General features: G+C 40.3%; 1 protein-coding gene across 3 annotated transcripts in view; it reads left to right on the forward strand.

Annotated features, from left to right (window-relative positions):
- The first annotated feature begins 4524 nt into the window (after positions 1 to 4524).
- furina (furin (paired basic amino acid cleaving enzyme) a) overlaps positions 4525 to 27297 on the forward strand; it is an 82297-nt gene continuing 59524 nt past the window's right edge. The window contains exons 1-2 of one of the 3 annotated variants that reach the window (XM_008405438.3): positions 4525 to 4743; positions 13070 to 13393. In XM_008405438.3, the coding sequence (XP_008403660.1) occupies positions 13184 to 13393 (210 nt within the window). In that variant the 5' untranslated portion in view covers positions 4525 to 4743; positions 13070 to 13183. Of the gene's footprint in view, positions 4744 to 4815; positions 5319 to 13069; positions 13394 to 27297 lie in introns of those variants that run through there. The other 2 variants (XM_008405439.3, XM_008405441.3) reach the window with 2 other exon arrangements.

The following is a 27297-nucleotide window of genomic DNA, read 5'->3' on the forward strand; positions in this document are numbered from 1 at the left end:
CTCTTCATTGTAATGGCGTCTGAATTTACAAAGACATCAGATGTGCTTTGTAGCGTCATATGATTCACTTTGACGCTATTAGCTTAATAGGATGTAAATCACTGTTCGCGTTGTTGTGCAATGTTTATTGACCTTTTGTTCGCACATTAACAACATGCGGTGACAGTGATTAATGTTTATTTGACAGAGGAACAGGCTTTCTAACATTTGTACAGCATAACCAGGGAAATAAACCTGAGAGGAGATTTTATTGCATGCAGGGAACCAAACTGGAACAGCGAGAACAGAAAAGGAATCAGCAACCTGTAATAGACCGTTAACATCTCGCACACGTTCAGTAACAACTCTTGTTGGCTCAGTGATTTTCTCACAGCAGCTCCTGGAGTCCTTCGTGTGAAATGCTGCCCCGCGTCCTCTGTGCAAATTCAGCAAATGTAATGTGTGGATTTATTTGAACTTCAAAATTTGTCCTCTGCATTAATGAGGTTAGATCTTCTGTGAAGCTTTGTGTTAATTAAACCATCTTACTTAATGTGTTTTAATACATCTAATTGTATGTTATCCAAATTCAGACCTTATTTTTTACTCATTTAATGTAGTTGCAGCTACATTCAAAAGTCAATTTTCTCAAGCGGCTTATGACTGTTAATAGGTAACTTACCTCTAAGCCACTTCAGTTAACTTTAGTCTGTCACTCCATTCAATTCCACCTACTGGCAAACCGCTGGAAGTGCAGAAAACCTTATTTAAAACAGCGAGAAATACCATGCATCTCAAACCTACTGTAAGATCCTAATAGTGCAAAACAAATTAGTAACAGCAAATAACAACTGAGGGCTAATAATTATGAAAAAATTCAAGTATTGATTTGATGATAGTAGAAATTGCCAATAATCTACTAAACTGGAATCATGCGTCAGTGGCTGTTTAACATTACTGTGACGCTATAATTTACTAGAAATCTCCTAAAACAATTTTAAGTATTGATATTATAAGCCAATGCAACTCAGATTAGTTGCATAGTTAGTATCTTTTCATTTTATGTAGCTTAAGCACAGCACAGCGACACCTACAGGGCAGGTAGAAGTGAAATTTGGACGGTGCTCAGGCCATGCTGAAGCTCTTAACTCAAATAGCAGCAGGCTCCTGCAGAATCGGTAAACAGCTTTGGAAACAAGTCAACTATTTCACACAGTTCAGTTGGAGCAGGGATACATGCAGGACCTCATTAAGACGCTGTAGTTGTTAAAGTGAGGATGATGATGTAGCTAAAGGTGGTGAAGATGCTGCTGTAACCTAATTTGCTGGCAGAGCTCCAGGAAAATATCCGATAGCTGGAGGCTCAAGAGCAACCTGTTTTAGTGTGGGAGTCTGTTTTTGGTGATCTCCTAATGACAAATTGTTCTAATTAGGAACCTAATTATGTGTATATATATAATTGAATTTAGTGATGTCTCATTTTTTAAAAAAATGTTTCTTTAGCGCCAGCGGCTATATATATGTAACATATTTTTATATCATAAAGTTAAAGAGTGGGGAAGTAAGGAAGGCTGCAAAATGGACAGACTGAGGAGTTGGGAATGCAGCTACATTTCTTATTGAACTGAACAAAATGTGAAAATGACACAATTTGAGGACATTTTATGTGTTTTTAACACAATAAACACTTGTCAAACACATATTACGAAGTCTTAGCACATTCGGTCCACCTTAGTGAACATGGAAAAAACTCACTGAAGAAAAAGGTTAACTTTGTTGTCATTCTAAAGACCGCTGAAATACTCCCCTTCTTGTGCAAGGACCATTGAAGACTCAATTCACGACTACAATTGTGGTCGGTTGTAGAATAAAGGAGAGGTAAAGAAGATGAATTACCATTTAAAATATGTTTAAGCTAGTTTGGCACAGATCAACAAGTATAAGGCCAAAATTTTAATTTAGGAATAGGAGATGAAATTCCTTCAAAATCTGACAGAGAGACTTTTATTTAGCTTGAGCCGAAATAAATCCATTTATGATGTTGATAACCTTCAATCACCCCTTTTCACTTCTTGGCATTGTGTATGTTTATTTAATCGATCAGTCAGAGACAAGTGGAGCGATGGTGGCGAATGAAATGGATGAAATGAATTAAAAAGATGCAACACAGGTGGCCTCATGGATGGGAACCAGTTCAGAGTTGGCTGCAGGAACAACCCAGATGGTGCATATTTCAAATTAAAGTCAAGTTTAATCATACTATCAAAAACTCTGTGACATAGAAAATCTATCTTTGTTTATCAATTTTAGAACAGGCAGCTAGCTGTGTGAAAAAAAACCTTCATTTTGAAGTGAAGTAAACTCTGGGTTAAGGTTTGATTGATGTACTTTTTAATGTTCTGATGCACTTTTATAATTTTTTAAAAATTTGTTTAATTTATTCGCAGCTTAAAATAAACATGTCACAAATCAGTGCTTGCTTGCAGGGGTTTGATTGATTTATTAAGCAAGAATTGTTAATCACTTCAAAGAGAGGCTGCGAGCTGCAGGGGTCTCCTGACCTTGGGGATGAGCCCGGTGAGCCGATTCATAATCCTTTCATGCTGGCAACAGTTTTCTCAGTCAGGATGATGCTTGTTGGCATACAGTCTGCTTGCTGGTTCTTTAGTGCATGTTTTTTCCCCACGATAAATTGACCGTCTGGCCGGCTGGCATCAGCCCGACTCACACAGCCTGCATGTCAGATGAAGCCTCTCATGTAGAATTTCAGCTCTTCTCCTGGAACCGGTTCATTTGATTCAATTCACTAACTAAGCCTGCAAATGGCTCCACACTTGCACCGCTTTCCATTTGTACTATAAAGTAGGAATTTCCAAGTGCCAACCGATGGTGGCTTTGAACATGAGTGATATGGCTCACTGACCAGGGCACCACTCCAATTGGGGGCGGCACGCGTGAGGGCTGTTAGGGGAAATAAAAGTTGTTGTTCGAATAGAAGATTAGATTTTTGTGGCTTGTTTACATATAAAGCCAATCTGGAAAGAGCTATTTCAGTGTTTTGCAAAATCTAAAACACATAGACTGGTCAAACTTTCACTGGGTTTGTTCCACATTTAACTTACTTTATAATGCATTTTAAAATTTAGGAAAGTGTAATTTGATTTGTGAAAGACAAAACAATGGCATTTTGGAATACTCTTGATATTAAGACAAACCGAAAAACCTTTAGACTGGTTTACCTGGAGTGGATTATTCTACGTCAGTGGAATCCAACTCCGGTCCGTGAAGAATGATGCTTGTTTGAGATGCTTCCCTGGTCCAGCATCTAAACGGTGAAATTACATCCTATACCAAGGCTAGATTTTGAATTATTCATTTTAATCAGGTTTGGTGAAGTAAACATAGATATAAAACAAAGTTTTCACTTGATGATGATACATTGCAGTTCTACACTATTTCTAATAATCAAAAGTTGCTGGATTTGTAATTTTTCCAAAGCCACAACAAAATACCAACATTTGTTTACAAAACGTGGATGCAAAGTGGTTAAAGGGGAGAATTTATTAAATTGGGTGGCCACTGTAATCTATTTATCGTTGACTGAAACACATAATGTGCAAACATAGGCAACTTGACTCAAATTCTGTCATATTTCTTTGGAAAAAAAACTGAAACATATGTAAATGGAGTGGAATACAAAGTTTACATGAAATAACATTATTACATAAAATAGTTACATTTTAATGTTTTATGATAATTACAATTTAGGAGAAAAACTGAATTATTAAAAAAAGAATATGCGCTAGGATGAATAAATGCTAATTATTAGCAAAAGGGGGCTGCACAGTGGTGCAGTTGGTAGAGCTGTTGCCTTGCAGCAAGAAGGTTCTGGGCTCGATTCCCAGCCTGGGTCTGCATGGAGTTTGCATGTTCTCCCTGTGCATGCGTGGGTTTCTCCGGGTACTCCAGCTTCCTCCCACAGTCCAAAAATATGACTGTCAGGTTAATTGGTTTTTCTAAATTCTCCCTGGGTGTGAGTGCATGTGTGTGTGTGTGTGTGTGTGTGTGTGTGTGTGTGTGTGTGTGCATGGTTGTGTGTCCTGTCTGTCTCTGTGGTGCCCTGTGACAGACTGGCGACCTGCCCAGGGTGACCCCTGCCTCTTGCCCGGAACGTTAGCTGGAGATAGGCACCAGCAACCCTACTAACCCCACTTAGGGACAAGGGTGTATAGAAAATGGACGGATATTGGCAAAAGGGAGACTACTTTATGTCTGCTCCCTAGTAAACTCTAAAATACATTTTACATGTAGTGACGCAATGGTGGCTACCTTGTTTACAAGTAGGCCGCCAAAACAATTTATTTTTAGGATTCCATTCAACGTTCGGCAAGTCTTGAAATAATAAATAACGCGAACGAAATGGGAGCCGGTTCCCATCTTTTCGGAACCGGCAACGAGAGTCTGCTTCGTTTCGAGCGTCACATCCACGGTGCAGTTCCCCCTGTGACCAGCAGGTGGAGCTGCAGCAGCGCTGCTGTCCATGAGGAGGTGTTGCTCAAACGACTCCACTTTGTCCATGATCCTGACGTATTTCCTGGGGCTTGTGCCGACCACTCAGCGGTACACCGGAGGGGTATCATGACTGTTTATCATCAGCAGTTGTCTTTTACGCCTTCTTCAGTCGTTTCGCCGTGTCGTCGTCGGATTTAACACCGCAGTGTGAGACAATAAGCCGCAGGATCGAGCAGGATGTAAAGGAAGCTGGTAAGTTGAGCCGTTGGTAAGTTCACCGTTTGCTTTAGCTTGTTGTGTTTGACTTGTTCTGGTCGAGCTGCCGACTTTCACCGAGCCAGCTGCCCCCAGTTACGCCGAATCCCTGACACTTAGGACCAGGCAATGGATTATTGACTACGCTGTTGTCAGTTTGTGGTCTTCTCCCAAAAGGAGGGGGGAAGAATCACACACATAAACGGAGGCTACGTCGACTACGCCGCGTCCGGTTTCTGTGGTTGTTCCTGCGGAGTCGGACGGTAGGAAAACTGCTGCTTCGGATCCGCGCTGCTAAATCGGTTTGTGTCCCAAAAAAAGAAATTGCGAAACGATCGTCAGAAGTAGATAAGAGGAGGGAGGAAAGAGGGAAGAAAAAAAAAGGGGGAGGCACCTGTGAGAAGGAGCAGCGTGGCGTCAAGTTTGCGTTGATCACTGAGCGCTACAGTTTCAGACATATTTGTCAAGCGGAGGAGTCATCATCACCATCCTCATCATCATCGGATCAGCTCCAGCCGCAGCTCCGAGCCAAACGGTGACTCCGTGTTGTTGTGGCGAACTGGAGGACTGAGGTGAGTCAACCCCACGGAGAACTCTCAACAGGGGGCGAGAAATTAAAACCCTGTAACTTAATCTGGTAAATATTGATATTTTGAGCGTTTCGGGGCCAGATCGAGAAAGAGAGAGAAGTTTGGCTCTTCCTCTTCTGTGCTGCAGTTTAGCTCGGCTCTCGGCAGACTTTTGTTGGTGCTCCGTGTGTTTTTCGGGGACAGCGTGATTTATCTTTCAGGGAACTTTATAAAGGAACGAAGATAAATCTGGTTGTTTAAAATCGATAAGGGGGGAGGAGGAGGTTAAGGCATTAGTTTCTGGTGATGTATTTCTCTTGATCATTAAGTGTCAGAGTTGTTGCTGCATTGCTATGAGAAGTGACCTCTTCCTGTTGTGTTTGTGTCGAAAATTTCAGCTGGTTATCATTATGGATAATCACAGAAAACTGTGAAACCCACAGACATGCAGTAGGTAAAAAAACAAAAAAAAAAAACAAACAAAAAAACAAAACCAAACAAGCACAAAAATTCACATAATGAAGTATTTATCCCAGAAAACATGAAGCCTCTCAGTACAAGACAAAAACATGTCGCAGTATTTACACATACATATGAATGAGGGGCTTGTTTCTGCTAAGAGCTGAGCCCTGTGTCTTTGAGAGTTTTAACAACTCTTGTTAAAAGGAGAGCGATGTGACATGAGCATCGTTTCCCCCCCCCAGAGCTCTGGCTGTTCGCAGGCAGCCACAAAACGTAGACCTCTGCATCAGAGCCACTCGTCCTCCTCCCATTTTCTCAAGATGACCTTCACGTTCCAGCAGCCGAAGTGAGACTCGGAGTTGCAGCAGTTTGTTGACGTCCGTCAGACACGTTGCTCTATTTCACCTGGTGATCAACTGTTGCGTAACAAGTACAATTTTTCCTAACAGTAAAAATGAGCAATTCGATTTTGGTGCTCTGAGTTCTTCTTGCTATTACAATATTCAAGTTATAATAGAGTTATCTCTTTTCTTCTTTATTTTAATGCATTGATTTAAGCTAGATAAATGTAGGATAGCATTTTTTAAAGTGTGTATTGCTCAGATTGAGTTTTTTCTGTTTTCCTCTTGATACGTTTTAAAAACGCTTGCTAAGTAACTGGGCTATCTGCTCCTGTAGTCAGCCTGCAGTCAGCTGCTCACATAGCTCAACTGCTGTGGTTTTAAAACTGCGTGACTATTATTCTTTCGTTTAAACTGTTGTCGTGCTTCCAAACTTGTCCCTGTTGTTATGAGCAAGAAAAACACGTGGGAGACTTGGGTTTTTGTTTCCAACATCTAAATTAGTTTTTTTTGTATATAAAATATATCAGTTTGAAATGATACAAATATTTAAAACTTTTTTTTTTTTTAGACAGCAGGCAGTCTTTATTGGTATCTTCAATAAAGACTGTTGCATTTGTGCCTGCTGAAGTTTAAAAAAATAAAATAAAGTTCAGTCTGAAATGTTGGTGCTTCTTTTACTGTCGAGTTCTCCTCATGTGTTCAGCATTCCCCAAAGCCCCTGCAGCCTCTCCGTTTCAAAGGAATCCCATCCAAAACGCGTCCTATCATCGCCTTTAATCAGGCACATTTGACATAAAGGAATAGAGCTGCCGTTACTCTTCTTAGAAATGATGTGACTGTTGCAGATGACGTCTCTGTCCTCCGGGGACTTTCTCCAACAAAGATGCAAACAAGCATCTTCTTCTGGGCTGTGCTCCTGTCACTTCTGATAACGCCTTTCTGGAAGTCATTTGGATCCAGACCTGCTGCCTTCCAGCGTCTGAAGGCTTTTTATGTCCTACTCCGGCCGAGCTTTTCCGACGCAGGCTGAGAACGGTTGCTTAGCGACGGCGATCTCCGGTTTCAGAATCGGTTTTATTGTCAGGCAGGTAGTTTATGAAGTTACACATTAAAGACTTGGAAAGGTCAAAATAATTACAATTTTTTTTTTATGAGATGCTGGAGAAAATGTAGAGTTTTCTTAGCCAAGAGGAGCAGACCTGTCCTTTCCTTACCAGCTGCTGTGCACTGCTGGTCAGCTGTACACTTCCACTTTACTCATATAAAATACAAATTTGGTTGTTTAAAATTATTTGTGGTAAAAAAGAAATAAATTGCAGTGATGAAATGGAAATGAAGAATGCCATCCATCCTTCTTATTTAGGAAGCTTTGTTTTAAAAATACATTTACTTTATTCCATAAAGTAATTAAGTAATTCCACTTTTAGGGAAATAACCTCAAATTTATGTTATAAAAAAAATATTATAACTAGAGCTGTGCCGTATTAGGAAAGCATGCAATTGAGATACGACTATAAAAACATTGTTGTATTGATATGAGTTGCAGCCAACCCACCGTTTATTCTTTGCCATCATTGCAGAGGAAGAGAAAGGAAAAGCTCAGTCTGCTCTGCCGAAGCGGCAGGAAGTTCCGTCTGAGTAAACGGATGCATTATTAGCATTTATTGGACTTCAAATCATTAACCTGCTCTTTTTACATTTTCAGTTTTGCACACATAAATTTAGTGCTTATGATAGCTAATCAATAAACTATGCGGCTTTAATAATGACTAGTATTTTTTTAAGCACCAACTCATTTTAGCAGCAGTAATGCTAGTCGATCCTTTCTGGTTTTAATCAAATCGGTGAGATCATGCTGTGTGTTTTCCTTAAAATGTTTGTGTGCGCTCCATGAAACCAAGATGAATTGTTTTTTAACTTTAATTGAAACTGCAAGCTGGATTTTTACATTTAATTGGAACTAATTAAGGATTTTTCAGATAATAGGAGCTCCTCTGGTTACGTAACACCTGCAAAGCTAATTAGAAAGTGACTTGAAGTGAATGAATAAATTGCTCATTTGTATGTTGGTCCAATAAACAAACCACACATTTTGCATAGGCTAATATGCGCCGTCCTTGTTGTATTCATTCATGTATTATATTCATAATTCAGCCCTTGGCTACACTCGCAGCCTATTATCTCCAAAACACTCTGGAGAGTTTTTTTGACTGCGGAGCGGGCCGACAGTAATTGTGGACTTAGAATAACTTGTTAAAGGTCATGTTGGCTAAACCCGCTGTAGTTTGTTTCTTCTTCTTTCTTTTTTTTTTTTTATCTCTGAACATAAACAATAAACCAATGAGGTGTAAAAACTGCTTCCTTACAAAAACTGTCCTGATGAGATCGGTAATGAGGTCACAGTTATCTGTTGGGGTTTAATGATTCTTGGCTAATTATGATACAGTTTCAACGCATTGTCAGGCTCTGATCTGCGCCGTAATTTACTTCAGGGAGCCCGAGGACGCTAAACGTGGCGGACGTTGGCTCCTCTAGCGTCTCTTGCAGGAGTTCGGCGGTCTGTTGGCCGCATCGTGTGCGGTTTTTTAGGCTGACGTTAAGGAAACTGAGTGGTTAGCTACGCCGATGAGGTCACGGGCTTCTGCAGTTAAATGTCAGCGTGTGTCTGAAAATCAAACAAAGGCCTGGGGAACGTTCACACTCTGTTTGCTTGTTGCATCAAAGGACAGAGGACAAAACTGAGTGAGTTATACACGCAGAGTTTTTGATGGGTTTCTCTCTGTATTGTAGCCTCTTTGGAAGTTGATGTTTGTAAAAGTTTTGATTTGATAAAGGGCCAATTTGATGTGGTTTTTTTTGTTGTTGTTTCTGTTGGCTCAACATTGACACAGGTAGATTTGTCTCTGTTGTGAAGCTATTTATAGAATAAAATGTAGGCATTTGTAAAGCCTGACTTGGATTAGCAGCCCGTCTTTCCGGGACAGAAACAGGCTGACCTGTTTGACTGGTATTTGCTGTGGACAGTTGCCTCATAATCTGCTGAAGGAAATTTACTGTACAGTTTGAGACACTAACTTCTCACTTTGCTAATGGACATCTCGGGATGTTTTCATCTTTTTATTTTGGTTATAAAATGGTTTGAAATGTCATTTTAGTGCTTTGAAACCAACCCAAGTTATCAGAATTTTTCTTTATGGCTACATTGTGCACCAACACAGACAAACAAAATGTCACTGGATGGGAAGGTTTGCTCTGATCCATGGAAGAGTAAAAAGAGCAGATGTTTCAGTTGGTGGGTGTTACCTGATCAGCTGTTTCCACAATGTGTGTTAACACTTGGAAAGGTTTGTTGACCCTGCGTAGCGAGCACGAGATAAGCCACATGCTACCGTTAAACCATATTATAAAATGTAATGGTCGTACTGGGTCATATGTTTTCTGAATAAACAACCGTCAGTTATTTGCTTAATGTTAGTGATGCACCAGTCAGAAATCTGAATAAGCTGATTTTTCAACTGATCGACGCTGATAAATGAGAGGCAAATCAGATACTGAAAAATTTAAATATTCCTGTTTGCTTGAATGCATCAAAACTAAGAACTCCCACCATTCGTAACAGAAGCACATTAACTAAATGCGTGTTCTTCAAGACACTTTTATTGAGTTTGATTAAAATAATTTTCCTGTTGGGGATTTGAGCTTATAAATAGGGATGATGTTGTAATTCCTATATATTCCTTAAGGGAGAAAATCAGAATCAGTCAAATCCTCAATCAGTGAGTCAGACCTTGAAGGGAAAAAAAAAAAAAAAATCCTGCTTCAATCTGTTCTTGAAAATGTATTGCTTTTGGTTTTAGAGACGTGACGCGATCACTTTTTATTCTAATTGCCCCTAATTACCCCAAACACTGAAATGCTCCTGTGTTTTTAATTTGAAATAACAGGTTTTATAAGAGGAGAGAAAAATGAGCCGCCGCTGCCTCTAAACGCATTATTCTTTCATTGCAACATATCATCATGGGAAATCTTCTGGAGCTTGTTTGTCCTTCCCGAGGCTAACACAATGGCTTACATGGGAGAAGTGACTATATTGCTTATAACACCTGAGTAAAAAGAAATAGGTGAGAGCCGCGGCTCCACCATAGACACCACTGGAGATCTCGTATAACTGCACGGAGAGGGAACCGCACAATAGGAGCATTGTGCTCAGTGAGGTCTAGTCCATTCGGTGGCACAGCAGTTAGCATGAGGGATAATGGTCTGAACAGACAATAAAGCGGGACCCCACAGCATTACTGCAGAAGTGTGTCAGCAAGCAATTAAACAACAAGCTAAGATTTGTGTCTGGGTACAAAACCTGGTAGCAGAAACCTAAAATGAGGAATTGGATTTTCCGTCTTTGTTTATAGTGCGTGGCTATCTTGCAGCATGCTACAAGAAAAGAAAAAAAGAAAAAAAGTGGAAGCACTACAAATTTCTACTTTGTGAAAAAAAATCCTCTCCACTGCTTTTTATGTGCTGTCCTTGGCTGCAGCCTTTTCAGTAGCTGCCACCGCTGCCTGAGGCGTTCACCCTCGAGAGGCTACTTCACTTCCTACTGGAACGGACTCTGTTGTTATCCCTCAGCATCCAGGGTGTGGTCCTGCTTTCCAACCACACTCCTCCACCTCTGCTGCCAACTCGGTCTACCTAAGCATTTTTCTTTTGCAACCTTCGTTGACGGTAACGTCCCGTGGGAGTTTGGAGGCCTAAATTTGCTGCCGTGTGCCTGACCACAATATCAGGTCCGCTCCAGACGCCCCGCTCACTGCGTCATGCCGGATTGTTAAATGCCTGTTCTTAGCCGGGCCGCTCAAACCTGCTGTTTGGGAACTTTAGTAGTTTTTTTTTTTTGGTTGATCAAAAACAAATAAGTAAATACTGTAAGTTATATGATTTGTTTAAAATCTGGTGTGTCCTAAGCACATTTACATATGTTTTGCATTTAAAAAGTTTTTTTTTCCTCATATGATCACACCCAGGCCACTTTGTGATCCTAAATTCTATGTTTGTTGAATGTTTTCTAACTGGTTATGTCGCATTTTATTCGACTTTCATACCAAAGCATGAAACAGACTCAGGATTTTGGACCACATGAAAGACTGGGATCAAATATAAGCAATAGACAAAAGAAGCATGTGACTTCCGCTCTATATTTATAATCGCACGCTACGTCCATTTTAGTTTTCAGCTTTATCTCAGCAGAACAGCGCTTCTGCTGAGAAGCTAACTTCCTCAAAATCCTGGTTTCTATCCTTCAAAACAAAAGGTATCCCCCAGCAGTGTTTACTAGTAACATTATAGCAGACAGCCTTGATGGAGGAAGTCCCGTTTTGTCTATTCTGATAACACAACTGTCTGTCTATGGAGGGCGAAGAGGGACAAAAATAAATAAATAAATTCTTTATTAAGTCATATACCATAAAACATATACTTAAATAGATGTTTATTACATAAATTATCTAGACAACTGATGTATTATTATTAAAATGTAGACATATAATAGCTGATGCAGATTGTTAATTAAATGTAATAATAATTATTCCTGGTTTCTTGTTCTGCAGTGTCACCGTGACACAATTTTGTCAAGTTGAGGGGGCGGGACTATGGGCGGGGCTTACATGGATCTGTTAAACTCCACCAGTGCAGCCTGATTTATGTCGGCCTTTGTAATAAAAGTTTTCCCTTGAGCTCTTTGGAGAGAGTTTACAATTAGCAAACAACACGGAAGCAGAAGATTATCATCCAGACTACGTGGCCGACAGATCCGTGTAAGCATAAGCTTGTATTTGAATGATTTAATGGTAACTAATAAATTTAATGTTTATTAAAATTTTTTTCAAGCATTTCATTAAACATTTATTTCACGTTACATTTAATTAATAATTTAATGATGCATTTATTTTATTTTGTCCCTTGTGGCCCTCCATACGTAGCATTTGCATTTGTGTACAACTTGCTGCATGCATCATGCCGAATGTGTTGCATGCGATGTTGCGTGCAACACACACGGCACTGGAGTGACGAGTGCAGTCCAGGTCACTCCAGGACTGCAGGCTGGTTGCACTGGAGTCTGATGGCAGCTGCATTAAAATGATAATATGAAGAGCATAAAAAAAAAATGCATCGGCAAAAAGACTTTTGATGTGGCCAGTTGGGACAGTTTGTCTTCTACTTTAATCTAGCTTAATATTTCCTTTTTGTGCAAAAATAAATGAAATACTATAAGATACAAAGTAGGAAAGCAAGGAGATTTGGTATTTTTAAATTTTTAAACTTCTAGAAAACTGTGTGTCCCAAACATACCTCATATTATCTCTGCTCTAGAACAAATAGAGCTACATTTCAGATATAGCGTACAAGTAAATATGCAGCTGTATCTTAGGTAGTTGCACATATATGTAAAAAATTTTATACTAAGTAAATGCAATAAGATGCAAGTATACCTTTTAATATATTTTAATACATTTTTATCTAGCATATTGTAAATCTGTTTTAATGTTTTTTTTCTGTTTTTTTTTTAAGAGCCAAAATGTTCAAATAATATTTAAGATGCAGTCCATCTTAACTGCATCTACATACATTTGATACAGTATGTCTTAAATGGTTCTTTTTTTAATATCTAACTTTATATTAGACACACATTCATCTAAGATGAAATTAGTAGCCGGTTTCTTAAAATTGGCAGCTGTCGTGTTTTCACCCCTTTCTTTAGTTTTCTATATTTAAAACCCAGGGAACAGATGTGATTTTTCTTGTTCTTCTGCTTTCTTCCTCCTACATTTGGGTTAACACGGGGTGATACATCTTCTTTGTTCATACTGGACCCAGTCCAGCTTGCTGTTTTGGGACTTGTACATCGGTTTTGATGCTTTGTGGTTTCCCCCATCTTCTTTTGTTTCTCTCCAGGTGAGCTGTGACTCTCGCTGCCTTCGACTCCCTGTGCACCTGCATGTGCTGTAAGCAGCCCCGGCCTGTTGGAGAGCTGCTTCGCTCCGTGACGTTCCTGCTTTAGGAGAACCCATGGCTTCTGGGCCTCCATCTCCCTCCACAGGCTGCAGGCTCAGGCTGCTGCAGCTGCTAATCGGGGCTGTGTTTGTGCTGCTGGTGTCCGGGTTTGGATCGGCTCTGGGTCACAAGGTCTACACCAACACATGGGCGGTCCACATACCCGGCGGTCCGGAGGAAGCTGACCAAATTGCCAAGAAACATGGCTTCATAAACCATGGACATGTAAGTTGTTTGGGCTGTTTTTAGTGTAGTTCTTTAGCTGCTGCTGGGATATGCTCCACTGGGTCGTTGTTAGTCATGGTTACCAAGGCCAGGTTTTGACTATGCAAATAGGAGATACCTGAAACCTGAAGCTGTTGCACACAGTATCCCATTACTTTGTAGCTAATATCTGCCTTTATTTGCTATTAGGGTTCTCCAAAAAGCCATCGAATGCTCTTTCAACCCCTCTTTGAAATATTTATGGATGATTTTTCATTATTTATGTTCATTTTTTTTGTGGGAGGACAACAAAGTAACATTATGCCTTTCTATTTTTGCTCATGTTTCCTTCCACACACACAAACCTTGAAATGTTCAAAGAGTAAAAAATCTCCCCTTTTGTGTTTGCGATAAAACCACCTTGTATTGACGTTTTTGTGCAGGTGCTTCATTGTTGTGCAAAGGATATCTTTTACAGGTGTGTCACTGATCTTTCTTTTCTAGGGATAACTTGACAGGGTTTTTCTTCTAATGCATTCAGTTCACAAGAACAGGTGTGTTCCCGGGTTGTTTCTGTGAAGCTTTAGAGCTTTTGAATGTGAAAAATGCTTGCAGGTGAACAGGTTAGACGACAAGTCCAAGAGTACAGTGTATCTACATGGAAATATGAAAGCTGACATGGAAAATGCTTTCAAACTTAGGATAAAAAGAAAAAAATTACTGTAAATAAAACGCACATTTCGTCACGCATGCATGTTTCAGACCATGAAGCAAATTTTAATCATCTGGCTTACAAAAAGTGGCAATGAGTTGAATGAATCCCGGTCCACACTTCTTTGCAGAATTGTTGTTTTAGGAAGCAGTACAACACCTCAATCAAATTTAAGTGGAAACTTCTACTAGGCAGCTCTAAAAGCTTAGTTTTTTTTGGAGCCGCTAAAGCTTCTGTATGTATCTTTTATAAACAAATGTGTCGTCTTACATGATTGTTGAAACTGTCCTCATGTTGTAACAGTGTAGCATCATACAGTCTGTGATGTGTGTTCCTACAGCCATCTGCAGAAATACCCCACGCCCGTTTAGAAACAACCAATCGGAGCCAGGAGGAAGGATTTGAGTTTTTTTTTTTTTTTTTAAATTAGGGGCACGGTGTGTTGCTTTTTGAGATCTTGTGCCCTACTTCACAGACAAGCTCTAATTAAATGATATATGATTGTGTTGGTTGTTAAATTGACCTAAATACTTGTGGTGCAGTGATTCATCTCAGTTGCTTCATAGTTTTACAAAAGAGGCAGTTGCAATTTCTTACACAGCAGGTAGATTTGTTTCCCCCATTATTAGTGAATCATTTGTTGTATTGATTCGCAATATCTTTATTTGGTCTTTGAGCTGAAACATCTAACTGTGATGCAGGAGATTTCTGAAAGTGTGCCAAAGATGTGTAGTGAAATCAATAATTTGCCTTTGTATAGGTCATAAAAAAGCTGAATGCCTTTAAGTAAAAAAACATTTTTTGTGTACTTTTGAGAAAGCTCTCAAAGTGACTATGACTAATTAAACCAGCTGAACCAAGAAAACTATAATCTTTTCCAATGTGCGTGGGTGACATTTTCCTTCTTTATGACTTCCTGCTTGGCTCCATTGGAAGCCGATCAGCTGGGTTATCATTTCCCATCATCAGCTTCTCCCTTACAAACAAATACTGAAGTAAACTAGTGTAGCCTTTAGGCAGATGTTGCTGGATATGTTTGTTTTTTATTCACATTTCTTTTTTCTTAGGAACTGTTGAGCATCAAATCCATGACGGCGCTCAAACATCCTGCAGATATTTTACTTGTAAAAGTAGATGTCATCATTGTTGATGTTGATTGTAGCTAAAAGGCTACAATTTAATCACTGGGTCTCTTAAATATTTAAGAATGTATTTGATTTGTGTTCTGCCGTAGCCTTTATAAGTTAGAGCTCAGTCTACTGGTTTGAGCTTTTTGCAGTCGAAAACCAGAGGAGAACAAGCAGCTCTTCATCCAGATGTTTAAAGTCCACCATGTCTCTGCTCTAATGGGCACCAGTGTTCCGTACTGCACCATATGGCCCGACTGGTCACATGGGAAAGATGTTAATTGTGCTCTGCATCATTGCATGAACACTAATGAGCAACCCTACGCACTTAAATCCTTTAAGTATGTATTTGCTGCGGAAAGCGGGGGAAACGCAAACAAAGCAACCACACCTGGGTGCTCAGAAAACGGCTCCCTGGAGAAGAGATCCCCGTGTGAGCCTTGGTCGGACTCGGCAGCTTGTTTCAGATAATTTTTGATGTTCTGAAAGCTAAAAGTTGGACTTTTATGTCTGAGCTGAGCTGGACTGATAAGCAGGGAGGCCGTTTTTGCTTAATAACGCTGCATTAACGAGGATATCTAGGAGGATGCTGAGTAAAGAGCCACTGAAGTGAAAACAGATGTGATCTCTCCCAGTATTCTTTCTCTATGACTTTGATCTCTTACCTTGCATGCATCTTTTTTAAATGTTGGCTAATTAAACCCAGTTAGGACCCATCACACTGTTTAATCTTGTGCTGCTGACGACCTCTATTACTTTTAACCTTATACGCATGTGACTCATTTTTACCTCATGAAAAAAGTAAAGTCAAAGTATCAAAGAGTTGTTCAACAGAGGAACACTTGGTCCTTACCAGAAGAGCTACACGTGAATGGTGTTCCCTGTTTAAAATGAATTGCAGAATGAAAATTTAATGAGCAACAAAGCTGAAATAAAGCATGAGGATTAATCTGGTTCTGCTGATGCCACAAAGTAAAGATGGAGTTTATGTTCGCCGGGATTCAACAGCGTAGCTGCGCGTTAACTGTCAACTGTGCAAGAAAGAGGAATTAAAGATGCCACCTTGGGCATTATAAAACTGATGTGCATTTCCTCCCCTTATGCAGTATGGGCCAAACAATTATAAGATGATAAATTAATTAATTATGAGGGTGGTTGCTAGATGAACACTATTTCAGGAGATTTACCTTTCCAGTTTGGAAAGGTACCGCTAGGCCTTGGCCTGGCATATATAAATACTCTGTTCATTAGCTTTGAAAGGCGAGCTTGATGATCACAAGTAATGACTTCAATAAAGATGCTCCGATGCGCTGCACTGCCTAGATGGCATAGTTTTTTTGTTCATTGATTAAAATGAAGCCATTAGTTTAGAAATAGGAACAAACAAATCTGCAAAGGTTTTTTGCCCCACAGCTGATTAGAAATGAAAGTTGCTGTGTGTGTGTGTGTGTGTGACAGACTGTAGCATATCTGAGCTGTGATGTTGCTCTGAGTTTCTCTCCTCTGGTTTGTGTTGGCGTTGGACAGGAGGCCTGCATGATGGGATCAAAGACCAGCTGGACAGGTGTTTTCATTCCACCTTCACTCACTCTGTTTGCAATATGGCATCTATAGCTCTTCTACCCTAAAGACATGGATTATTTATTGCTCTGTGCTGTCATTCATGTCCACACAAAAGACACATTTCTGCAAATATAGTTTGCTAGCAACAGATCCTACACAACAAAATTTCTTGTGAAAATTCAAGCTGTATTTTCTTAGATGCTCTTGGAAGCAGTTAAAAACAATTTTTTTTCAAAGCCAGTTTTAGTTTTCCTTAGGCTTTGCTATAACACATTTTAAGCTATTTTTAGCATACTATGCTAGCAGGTAGCCTGGTTAGCACGACTAGCATTACTCAAACTTTCTGTTTTCATCAACCAATGTAAAGCCTTACCTTGGCTCTGAGATTCCTGAAAAGGATCAAATATTCCCACATCCAGCACCTTCCACACCAGATCGATGCTAAAAGCAATTATGCTGTACTCTGGTTAGCCTTCCTGTTATCTTCTGAAAGTCTAGCTCTCTGTCACAGCCTGAATGAACATGTTTCAACTCGGTATGGAAACGATGGCTTCTTTTTACATGGCCTTGTACGTCTCTGTGCTTCGGACTTAATTTCAGCTCACAGATAATCTCATTATTCACACCCATCAGTTCAATCTGGTAGAGTTTAGTCTTCTTGGTTTACTGGGGAAAAAAAATCAGATTTTTGAATTTCCCCCCTGACAGTGCCCCAAAGTTCAAGGCTGATTGGCGGAAAAAAAACATTATAAATGGAAGCTAAAGAGGTGACTTTTTAATTTAATTTAATTTTCGTGTATTTGATTCTCTAAGATGCTTGGTAACCTTGTGGCTATTGTCGCATTTATTGTCATGTAATGGGCTAACATAAGCCTTTTAAAGTTGAGGGTATTTTATGTATACATTAACAAATATAACCTTTTTTATATTTAAAAAATATGCAGTCAAAAATTACTTCCAAAACGTTTCCTTAATTAAAATTCTGTAAGGTTTGCGAAAGGGACATTTTTCTGCAGTATATAAAATAAAAAACAAACTCTTACGTCAGACCTGTGTCCGTTTAAGTTTTTATTAGGATCCAAATTAATAGTACAACAAGCTTTTAAATTGCTGTTGGACTGTATCAGAAAGTGTAAATGTGGGGGCAGAAAGCAGGGAATGATGGGAATGTTTGCTTGATCAGGATCTGCGACTTGTTTCCCTCTTGACTGGTGTAATGGATCTGTCCTTATCATTGGCACAGTTGTTGAGGTCAAAATACATTCGAACTCCATTTTGTTTTTCTGTCCCTGCTAATCGATAAAGCTGAGCTGGCTGGTGCGAGTGGGTTGCTTGATGGTGTGGAAACGCCGAAGCCCTGTTGACTGATGGCAGTTTGTTATAGAAATTTCTGACCCAGAAGTGCACTAACTGTCAGGATTAAGGTGCTGCCTCGTTGCTCTGTCATTTGTCATCCTCTAAACTTTGTAAGTCATCCACTTTTTTTTTTTTCAATTTTTTTCTATAGTTTGTTTTTAAAGTTGTTGATGTCAAAAAAAAAAAGATTAAATGTATTTGAAAATACCTGATGTTTTTAAAAGTAAACAGCTACGGTAACCAAGTGATTAGGCTTTTCGCTGTGCAGGCGCTTCTAGATTAGAGTGCTATTCAAAACAAGGCAAATAATTAAAACTGAGTTAAAGTCATACAATTAAGAAATGGCTGACTCACACTGCAGTAAACCGGCTTTGGCAACAATCCTGCATCTGCTGATGGTTAGTTTGCATTTTAAAGACCCTCTTTTTTTGCTCACATCATCAAACTTGCGCTGCAGTTAAAGCGGAACCTGAAATTGTGGCGCTGTTCCCGGTCCGATTGCGCTCCCATTAGGGAGGTATTTAAATAAATAGTGAAATGGGATTTGAAGGAAGCCATTACTGGTAAGACGGAGGTCAGTAATGAGGACTGACACAAGCGAATGAATGCCGAGGATCATTAGAAGCGCGATCTTCAGCATGAATAGGATCAAATGTTACGAGATCAAAGGAATGATTTAAAAATGAATAAACTGCAGGCAGCGCCGCAACAAAAGAACTTCTTTTCCATTTGATCAGCTTGGCTGCTGGTGAAGCTGCTGCTGTTGCTGTTTGTGGGCCTGAAACATCATCTTTTTGTGACCTTAGGATTTCACCATCTTTCTCATCTTCTATGTGGCACATCAAAGTTCTTTTCCTGAAGATGAGTCCTTAAACCTTCACTCTTTGTAGCTGCACCTCAGAGTGAGTTATTAACTTCACTTTCATCAATGCCTTTCTCTTAGTCATCAGCCGTAGAGTCTCAGAAAGCCGCGCCATCCTGGTTATAATGATCGGCATGTGCGAGTGCTGCTCAGTGACTGACGGAAGCCTCATTTTCCCAGAAGCTCGTATAATTTTTTTTTTTTTTGTTTCCTGCTTCCTTCTGTTGTTGCAGCATGAATCAGGTGCTCATTTTAAGAAGGCAGCTGGGTTTTCAGAATGCAAAACCGAGATTCAAGTTTTTCTGGGGAGTTGGATTTGATTATTTATTAGATTTTTGTTTTGTTTGCTGATTTTAGAAACAGCAATTTTTATATTTGCTTCATGTAAAAAAAAAAAAAAGAAAAAAAAATGCATTCCTAAGCAGCATTTCTCAGAAGTCGTTCATGTGAACATGGACTTCTGATGGTGGCAGCAGATAATAACCTGTATTCATAGCTGATCTATTTAGAGCGCAGCATCCTACCCGGGGGCTTTGCCTGTAAGGGAGGATTGTGTTTGGGGAAACTGTACCCTTACTGTACTCCATGGCACCATCTTGGCTAGTTTCTAACTAAAAGTACCCACTTCCTCCTTCCTTATGAAACGGTGGAAGCATTTCTTTTTTTTTTTTTTTTTTGACGGTCATTAATATTCTGTAACACAAGATTAAAGAACCGTGCAGAAGAGGCGAACACCGTCTAAAGTTCTGATGAAGAAGATGAGGTCCATGCTATCAGTAAGTCGTGACACAGAACTGCACTTGAGGGCAGCCTCTTTGAGAACTTCGCTTTTATCTAAACCACCGTTCTCTAGCCTGGAAAAGACACGCCACAACTTCTAATCTTTCCACTTCTGATATTTCCCTGTAATTTTAACAGCTTGTTTAAAGTACACTCCTTCCCCCCCTGGGGCTTTGCAAGGATATTGCAACATATTTCACCAAAGAATTTAATACTTCCACAATTCATGCTTCGTTGTGGCTGCATTTGCATGCAGGCGAGAATAAAAAGCCATAAGCCCTCTGTGCAATGTGAACAAGTTGATTTCACAGAGATTTTCACTCTGCATCTTATTGACACCCTAACAGGATTTTATGATGACTGTCGCTGTAAGTCAGATGAAATTTTAGTACAACTTGAACCATTTTTTTTTCTTTCAACGCGAGCCTTGCGGCTTTGAGATCCACAAGTATTCAGCAGATGTGTTCAGTGTGACCGTGATGGTCGATGATGACCCATACAATGTAAAGACTTCATTCATATCAGACAGAATGGAGCTTAAATTTAGTGGAAATCGCACAGATTGAAACTTCTTCGCAGTGTGTTATATTTGCTTATAGATATAAAAGATTAAGACGTGTTACAGTCGATGTCTGTTTAGTAATTGATTCGCCTGACAAGTTTTTCCCCAACCTTCTTACGGCTGGGAAAAGTATTCTCCCTGAATATTGACTCTGACGTTGCTCAAAAGAATCAAAACAGATTTCTCAAATTGGTTTGCTCAATGTAGCAATGTGGGATTCAGGTTACTTTATGCACAGACGTTTCCATTAAGCAATCAACCATACTCCACCTAGCTTTATAGTGTTGTAAGATACTTTAATATGAAGTAAGACATGTCTGGTTATTGTTTTTGGAAGCTTGCTGTGATGCAATCAGCTGTTTTAGGAATTGCTAACCGAGATCATCGGCAGCAGCCGACACGGGATTGGGATCACGATCCTGTGTGTACATGTTTGTCACAGAGATGGAAAGATACCAAAAGACGAACAAGCAAGTTTTATTTGCCCATTAAGAAAATAAAACAATCTCTTTTGTCAATATTGTTATCACTAGAGCTGAAACAATTAATCATGATGAATGAATTATTGAGATAATTGTTAACCGACTCGGTAAAAACTAGAGTTTATAGACTCATTTGCTGAAAGAACACAAAGCGTTATTTTGGTGAAATCCAGTTTGTATTTAATATGGAAAAAAAAAAACATTTCTATGTCTGTAAATATATTCTATCCAGAACTAAAGTGGTATAGTTTTAGCTTCTCTAATTGATTATGACAATAGTAATTAGTTGCAACCAGTCAAAGTTTGGGGTAAAGGTTCACCTGCGCAACACGTTGACTGAGAAAAAGCCCTGAAGCTTCTTATGTCGCATTCATGTTAAAAGTATGTGTTGCGTCTGTAACTCGGCGTGGTTGTCTTGCATTTAGAAAGTTGTGGGTTTGACTTCAGCTTCTTCCTGTCGCATGTTGAGTTGGCCCTGGGGAAAGAGTTAAACTCAAGTTGCCACCGATCTGTGTCTCAGTGAAGCGGTGAGTTCTGGTCTAGCAAAGCTAGACCAGAAAAGTGTTAAAAAAAAATCAAGTTCCGTTACTATTAACCAGAAACGCTTCCTGTTTTTTTATTTTTTATTTTTTTTAAAATGATGATATGAGTCTCTTCTGTGATGTAGTCCAGTGTTTGAATGATAAGATGAGAGGAGTTGCGCCACATAAAGAGGAATTGAATATTTCATGCGAGGGGCAGAGCGGGTGCCCTGTTCACTTCGGCTAATGTTCCTTGATGAAGCCGTCTGGGGTTCAATTCCCGACCTCTGGGCCTTTGCTGCACGTTCCCCTCTTTTCTCTCTCTGCTCCTCTACGGTCTGAAACACTGCAAATAAAAATTCATTCTCATTCTGCTTTCAGATCATTTCTTTGTTGTCTGTCAATCTTTCACAGTTTCTTTTCTTTTTTTCTTTTTTTTTCTTCCGCTGAGTGACCTGAATGCTGCTGGATAAATGATTTAAAAGTAGTGGGGGGGCTTCTCCGCTGCGTGGAGACTAGTGAAGTATTAGCCCGATGAAGTGAACTGAATTCATCTGCTGGATCGCACCTCGCAAAGTCAGCTTCAGTATGATGAAAAATGTTGTGCCGTTTCAGCGTCTCTTCGAAACTACATTAAGTTTTATGAATATTTTAAGATAAACGAAGCCGCTTGTTGAACGGTTCTGCTGTCGGAGGGAGCAGAGCGGTTTGTTGCTCTTTAATTATTTGCGGTTAATCTTACCTTTGGAAACTGATAACTGTTTAAGGTTCTGCCATTAAACTTGTGGGCTTGTTTAATTGTGCTGACTTCCAAATACCTTCATTTAGATGCTCTGCTAAACCGTAGAGGCTGCACAGCCAGATAAGGCCTGAATTATTTTTGACCCATCAATCCGCTGAAACTTCATGGCAACCTGCAAGTAGAGAGAAGTGGAAAACATTGGAAATTAGGAAGCTGAGCGTTCAGAGTCCATAATTGGACTCCAGAGACATGATATAATTAACTGTGAGGTGGGAGGGGGGGGTCAGAGATATTTGCTGGGGAATCTTATAGCAGGATGTGTCGATGATTGGAGAAGAAGGGAGCCCGCTGAGTGCTGATTGGAGCTTCTCAGCATGACTCGTACCGTACTATGTGGGTGGTTCCTCTTTTTGTGATCATTATTGCCAAACACAGCCCCGTCTGAAAAAACGAGACTCAGCGCCTTCATTAAACCCTGTCAGAGTCGAGTCCGCACCTCCCTGTTTTTCCCTCCTCATTGTCTCTCCCTAACAATGCTTGAACGTTTCAGCCTGCTCTGCAGCGCGGTGTGAAATTAACTCTGAACTTCTCACAAAAACGGTGAGAATAATTGTTTCCTTCATCAGCGGCGTTCAAACGAGTCAGCGAGTTTACTTTAGGGGGGAAAAAACAAAAAAAAAAAACCCAAAACAAAAGCAGGTGCGTCACGAGGAGCATTCAGCTCGAGAAACCGTGAATTAATGTGGAAAAGTCCCTTTCATAAATGAGTGTTACGTTAAGTGATTTGGCTAATATTTGTCAATAGGGTACGACTCTAATTAAATCCTGTGAGCGTGTAGTCAGAAAAAAAAAATAGTTACATGCTGGCAAGGCACAGGCCATTTAATAAATGTGGCCTGATAATATAAAATTGGCCCTGAACACAAACATCCCTATATCATCCAGAAGGTGATAGATGTCTCACTACCACTCATTAAACTACTCCTCGAATAACAGAGCAGCGTGGACAGTGAGTGTTTGTTGTTTTTTTGTCTTTCCTCTTTTTGTTTTCCTGTTGCTGACCAGATCCAGCTGCTGTTAAGGCATCAATCATGCTATTCATCACGGATACCGTTCCGATGTCCCGAAGGCCTCTCCGGGGTCCTCGAGTCAAACACCGCAATGCACACAGATTGCCACTTCTAAATATTTGATCACGTTTAAGCATGTTTTGTAAGCTGGTTTGCTTTTGCCGTATCTTCATTAATCTTTAACGCGGCACTCTGTGCTGTGACTCTGTCCTACTTCAAGCTGAAGGGTGTGCAGCGTAGCGCAGATACTGTAGCGCGTCCCATGGAGATGCTGCTGCTGCTGCTGCTGCTTTGAAGTTCGGTAATGAATGCGTCTAAATCTGTGTGTGCTGTCAGAGTTGTTCGATTTGGTCCCCTCGTTGGGTGCAGACAGGCTTTTTTATCCAGGGAGGAGAGTATTGTTACCAAAGCGGGGCTGGTTCGTCAGTGACAGAACGGTGCCTCTGCGCTTGGTACTTGCTGCTGTCAATAAGAGAGCCTCCTTTTATCCGGGGCGCTGCTCTGTTGTTCATCAAGTACCCCCGGATCTCACTTCGTCTTAGCACAGCCGCTCCTCTTTGGACACTAATGAACTTCACAGTTGACTCATCGTGTTCATTCAGCTCAAGACCTCGGTGGCGAAAGGACAAAGTTGCCAGCAAGAAGTGATTATCCCAAAAAAATAAAAATACTGACTCATTGTCTGCATGTGCGTTGCAGTAGAAACAAAACCAGAAAAAAAGTCTGTAATTATTTTTCAGCTGGTGAGACATTGCACTTTCCATATTTCCATATTTTTTCCATAGATTGACGCCATAGGTAGGCAAAATACTGAAAAAATATTTTTAGTTAGTCTTCAACCTTCCAGATCACTAAGTTCTAAACAAACAGAAGCAGCATTCAGTTTGTATGCTCCTCTAATCTGGAATAAACTGAAAAACATCTGAAACTCTGAGTTCCTTTAGATCAAGGCTAAAAACCTCGCTGTTTAGAGCCGCCTTTGTGGAAAACTGATCAACATATTTGATGTATTTGCTTCATGATTTTGATGATAAAATTGAACAACATGTAACATTTATGCCTTGTTATATAATTGATGACTGCTTTCATGATGTAAGGCGCTTTGAACTGCCTTGTTGCTGAAATGTGCAACACAAATTTGACTTGAGTCGACTTGAAGCAGCGTGCACTTTGAGATGGGACATAAAGCCACAACCTCAAGAACCCTGCTGCACATTTTGTTTTTTTTCCTAATGTCGTCGTCGTTGGGAAACAGAAGTTGGAATCAGCAGCTCAGATTGCAAAGAGAAGCTGAAAATCTGTATCTCTCTGAAAAGCACTGGTCTGTTTTATCTCTACTAAATATAAAAAGAAATGTGTTTTGCTGCAGTTTCCACAGTGAACAACAAATAGCTACTGGTCTGCTCATAAATTTTCATGAGCTAATCCCAGATGAGGATGATTCGGTAACACTCCAGATGTTGATGCTTAAGGTTACAAATTGCCTCTTGCTTTTCAGCCTCCAATGTTGCTTTTGTTATAATAATTGAACTAATTATGTAGCAGCATTGCTTTAGAAATCACCGCTGAAGATGTTTATCACGTGTCAGGATAGACATTTTTAAATGGATCAGATCAATAGATGCAGCTACACTTAATGATGTGTGACTGAACTGTGCTGCCATCTGTAGAGCTGCACAATGTGTCTCAGTCTTCATGATTTTTTTTATTTTTATTTTTTTAAGAACTGTTATTAAAAAAAAAAATACTGTCTGGTCAAAATGATCCCACAGATGATGGCGGAGAATGCTGTTATTTTCTAAAGGGCTAAAATAACAGAAATCCATTTCTAGAAGCACTTATGGGGGTGGCTTCAAAAAAAAAAAAAAAAAACTTAATCTAAAGACAAAGATGAAAAGAAAAATAGCAGGCTGGTCAGTGGGAGGCAATCTCTCGCCTGAAGCAAAGTGGTGAACCACCCATACTGCCAGGGGTCCTGGGAACCGCAGCAGTTAGGACCCAGCACCGCTCAGTCGTTATTCTGCTCTCCCACAGCGGAGCGATGGGGGCTGGGACGGAGCCCAACCACACGCAGGTCACAGAGGCTGTAACGAGAGCCAGATGTGCAGGAGAGACATGAAAACACTCGGACAGGAACCTCTTTACCTTTTTAAGTATGAGCACACACACATGTGCGCACATGCGCTCTCTCGTGGGAGATGAGGCATTTGAAGAATGTTAGGACAGTAATGGAACTTTTTTTTCTCTCTTTTTTTTTATCACTTTCAGAGTTTGCGCTTTTGACAGCTCGTAGATGAGACGATTAGCAGATTTAATCAAAAAGAAAAACAAGTACGCTGACTGCTTATGAAAATACTCATTAGTTTAAACCCCCGGAGTACTGAAGTGTTCAAAGTAGGCAGATTCATATGATTCCTATTTACTCTGAATCTGGGTTGGGGGTTGAACACACCCCTTCAGGGAAGGAAATTACTTCATGGCGTCGTTAAACGAAGTACTTACCCAGCTGTTACAAGATAAGCCTGCTGTAGGTCCAGGTGTGAGCATGTTTGTGACTAAAAAAACAAAATACCCCACCAGCATTCTTGTGCAATGATTACACAAAACCTCATGAATAATAATTGAATTTCATAAGAAAGCATTAATCTGTCTTGTTTCATCAGCTGAGTTGGAGAGAACTGACACAGATTCGTTAAAGTCGTCTGTTTCGGCTGGCGTCTCGTGTCACGGAGCCCTCAATGAGGGCAGGGCGCTCTGCTGTGTCAGGCCTCTGCGTCCTTCATCAGCGCGGGCCCCGCGACCCGGCCTCGCCTCCTCATGTTTGTTGATGTGGCACACATGCAAGCCGACCCGGAAGGCGGGGCAGCCGTCTGCCGTTACCAAGTTGGAAAGCACAAAGAGCCAGATCGCAGATAAGCCCCTTTTAACAATGAAAACAAGGAGGTGAACGTAAAGCAGCCTTTAACGAGCCTAATGGAGGCAGGACTGTGGGAGGAATGTTGCCAGCTGGGTGGAGCTTCGTTTAGTTTTTCCTTTTACACGAGGAGTCTCGCCGGGGTTGGAGCAGTTTGAGCTGTTTGGATGTGCTGTGGTGAAACACAGACGCAGGTTTTAGGTTTCAGATCAGATATCGTTTTCATTGTCGGTTTCACAGAGCTGCTGGTTTCTGTCTGCATAAATGAAACGAGGACGAAACCAGTTATTTGATTTCGCTACTGTGTACCGTTGATAAAAAAAAAGGCTCTTTTTTTCCCCCCCACCTTGTTAAAGTCATTTGTAGTTGCAGTGTTTACCCGTCTCGTCCGTCTCTTCACTTTTTAAGTTTTCGCTCCGTGACTAGATGCCAGTTATTTAACTCAAGTTTATTTCCTCCAGCACCTTGTCAAAAATAACAAGAAAAAACTGATCTGTTTGAGCTGCTCTTTCAATTTGTTTTCCACACTCCTCAGTCATGCGGCTGTTCCCTCTCCACAGCGCTACGTTGTGAGTAGGTTGCATGTTTGTTGTTTGAGCGTTTCCAGTAAAATACTGGTGCCTCGCCAACTTGGCAGAAGTCTTGCGTAAAAAGTCCTGGAGGTAAAATGTATTTTTCCTGGTAGCTCCAGAAAATGCGGTGTTTATCTTTCCAACTTGTCATTTCATCTGTTCTGTTGAAGCAACAGGATCTTCGGCTCGCCTCGGTTCCCACGAAAGCCTCCTTACCGACGGCTCGCACCCAAAAGACAAGTGACCCGAGATCTAAAGTGAGCTGCTTCTTTCTGCATCTGCCATGCACTTTGCGGAGGAAGTGAAATTTATCAGATCTGTGTCGACCACCGGTTGTTCTTGAGGGTGTTAAAGTGTTCATGAATATTTTATTGCTGATGTAAGCTTTGCATCAGTGAGTTACGGGCCTCCCCAGTCCCTCACCTCATCTCGTGTCTGTGAAATTGAATCCCTGGGTACCCGCTATCTGCTTTATTGTCTATGATGGTTATGCTGACTGAAGCCGTGCTGACTAAATTGGATGCTTTATTTGTTTGTTTTTTAACTGTGGGAGTCGACTGCTGTGTGTTTGGATCAGGAATAATGCTTTAATTTAAATATATGGGTCTTGGCTCCTGGTAGGAGTTGCATCTTTATTTAGCTTTTTTAAAGAAAAAAACCCC

Source organism: Poecilia reticulata, chromosome 3 (assembly GCF_904066995.2).
Source record: "Poecilia reticulata chromosome 3, P_reticulata-male-v2, whole genome shotgun sequence".
In the NCBI taxonomy this organism is placed as follows: Eukaryota; Metazoa; Chordata; class Actinopteri; order Cyprinodontiformes; family Poeciliidae; genus Poecilia; species Poecilia reticulata.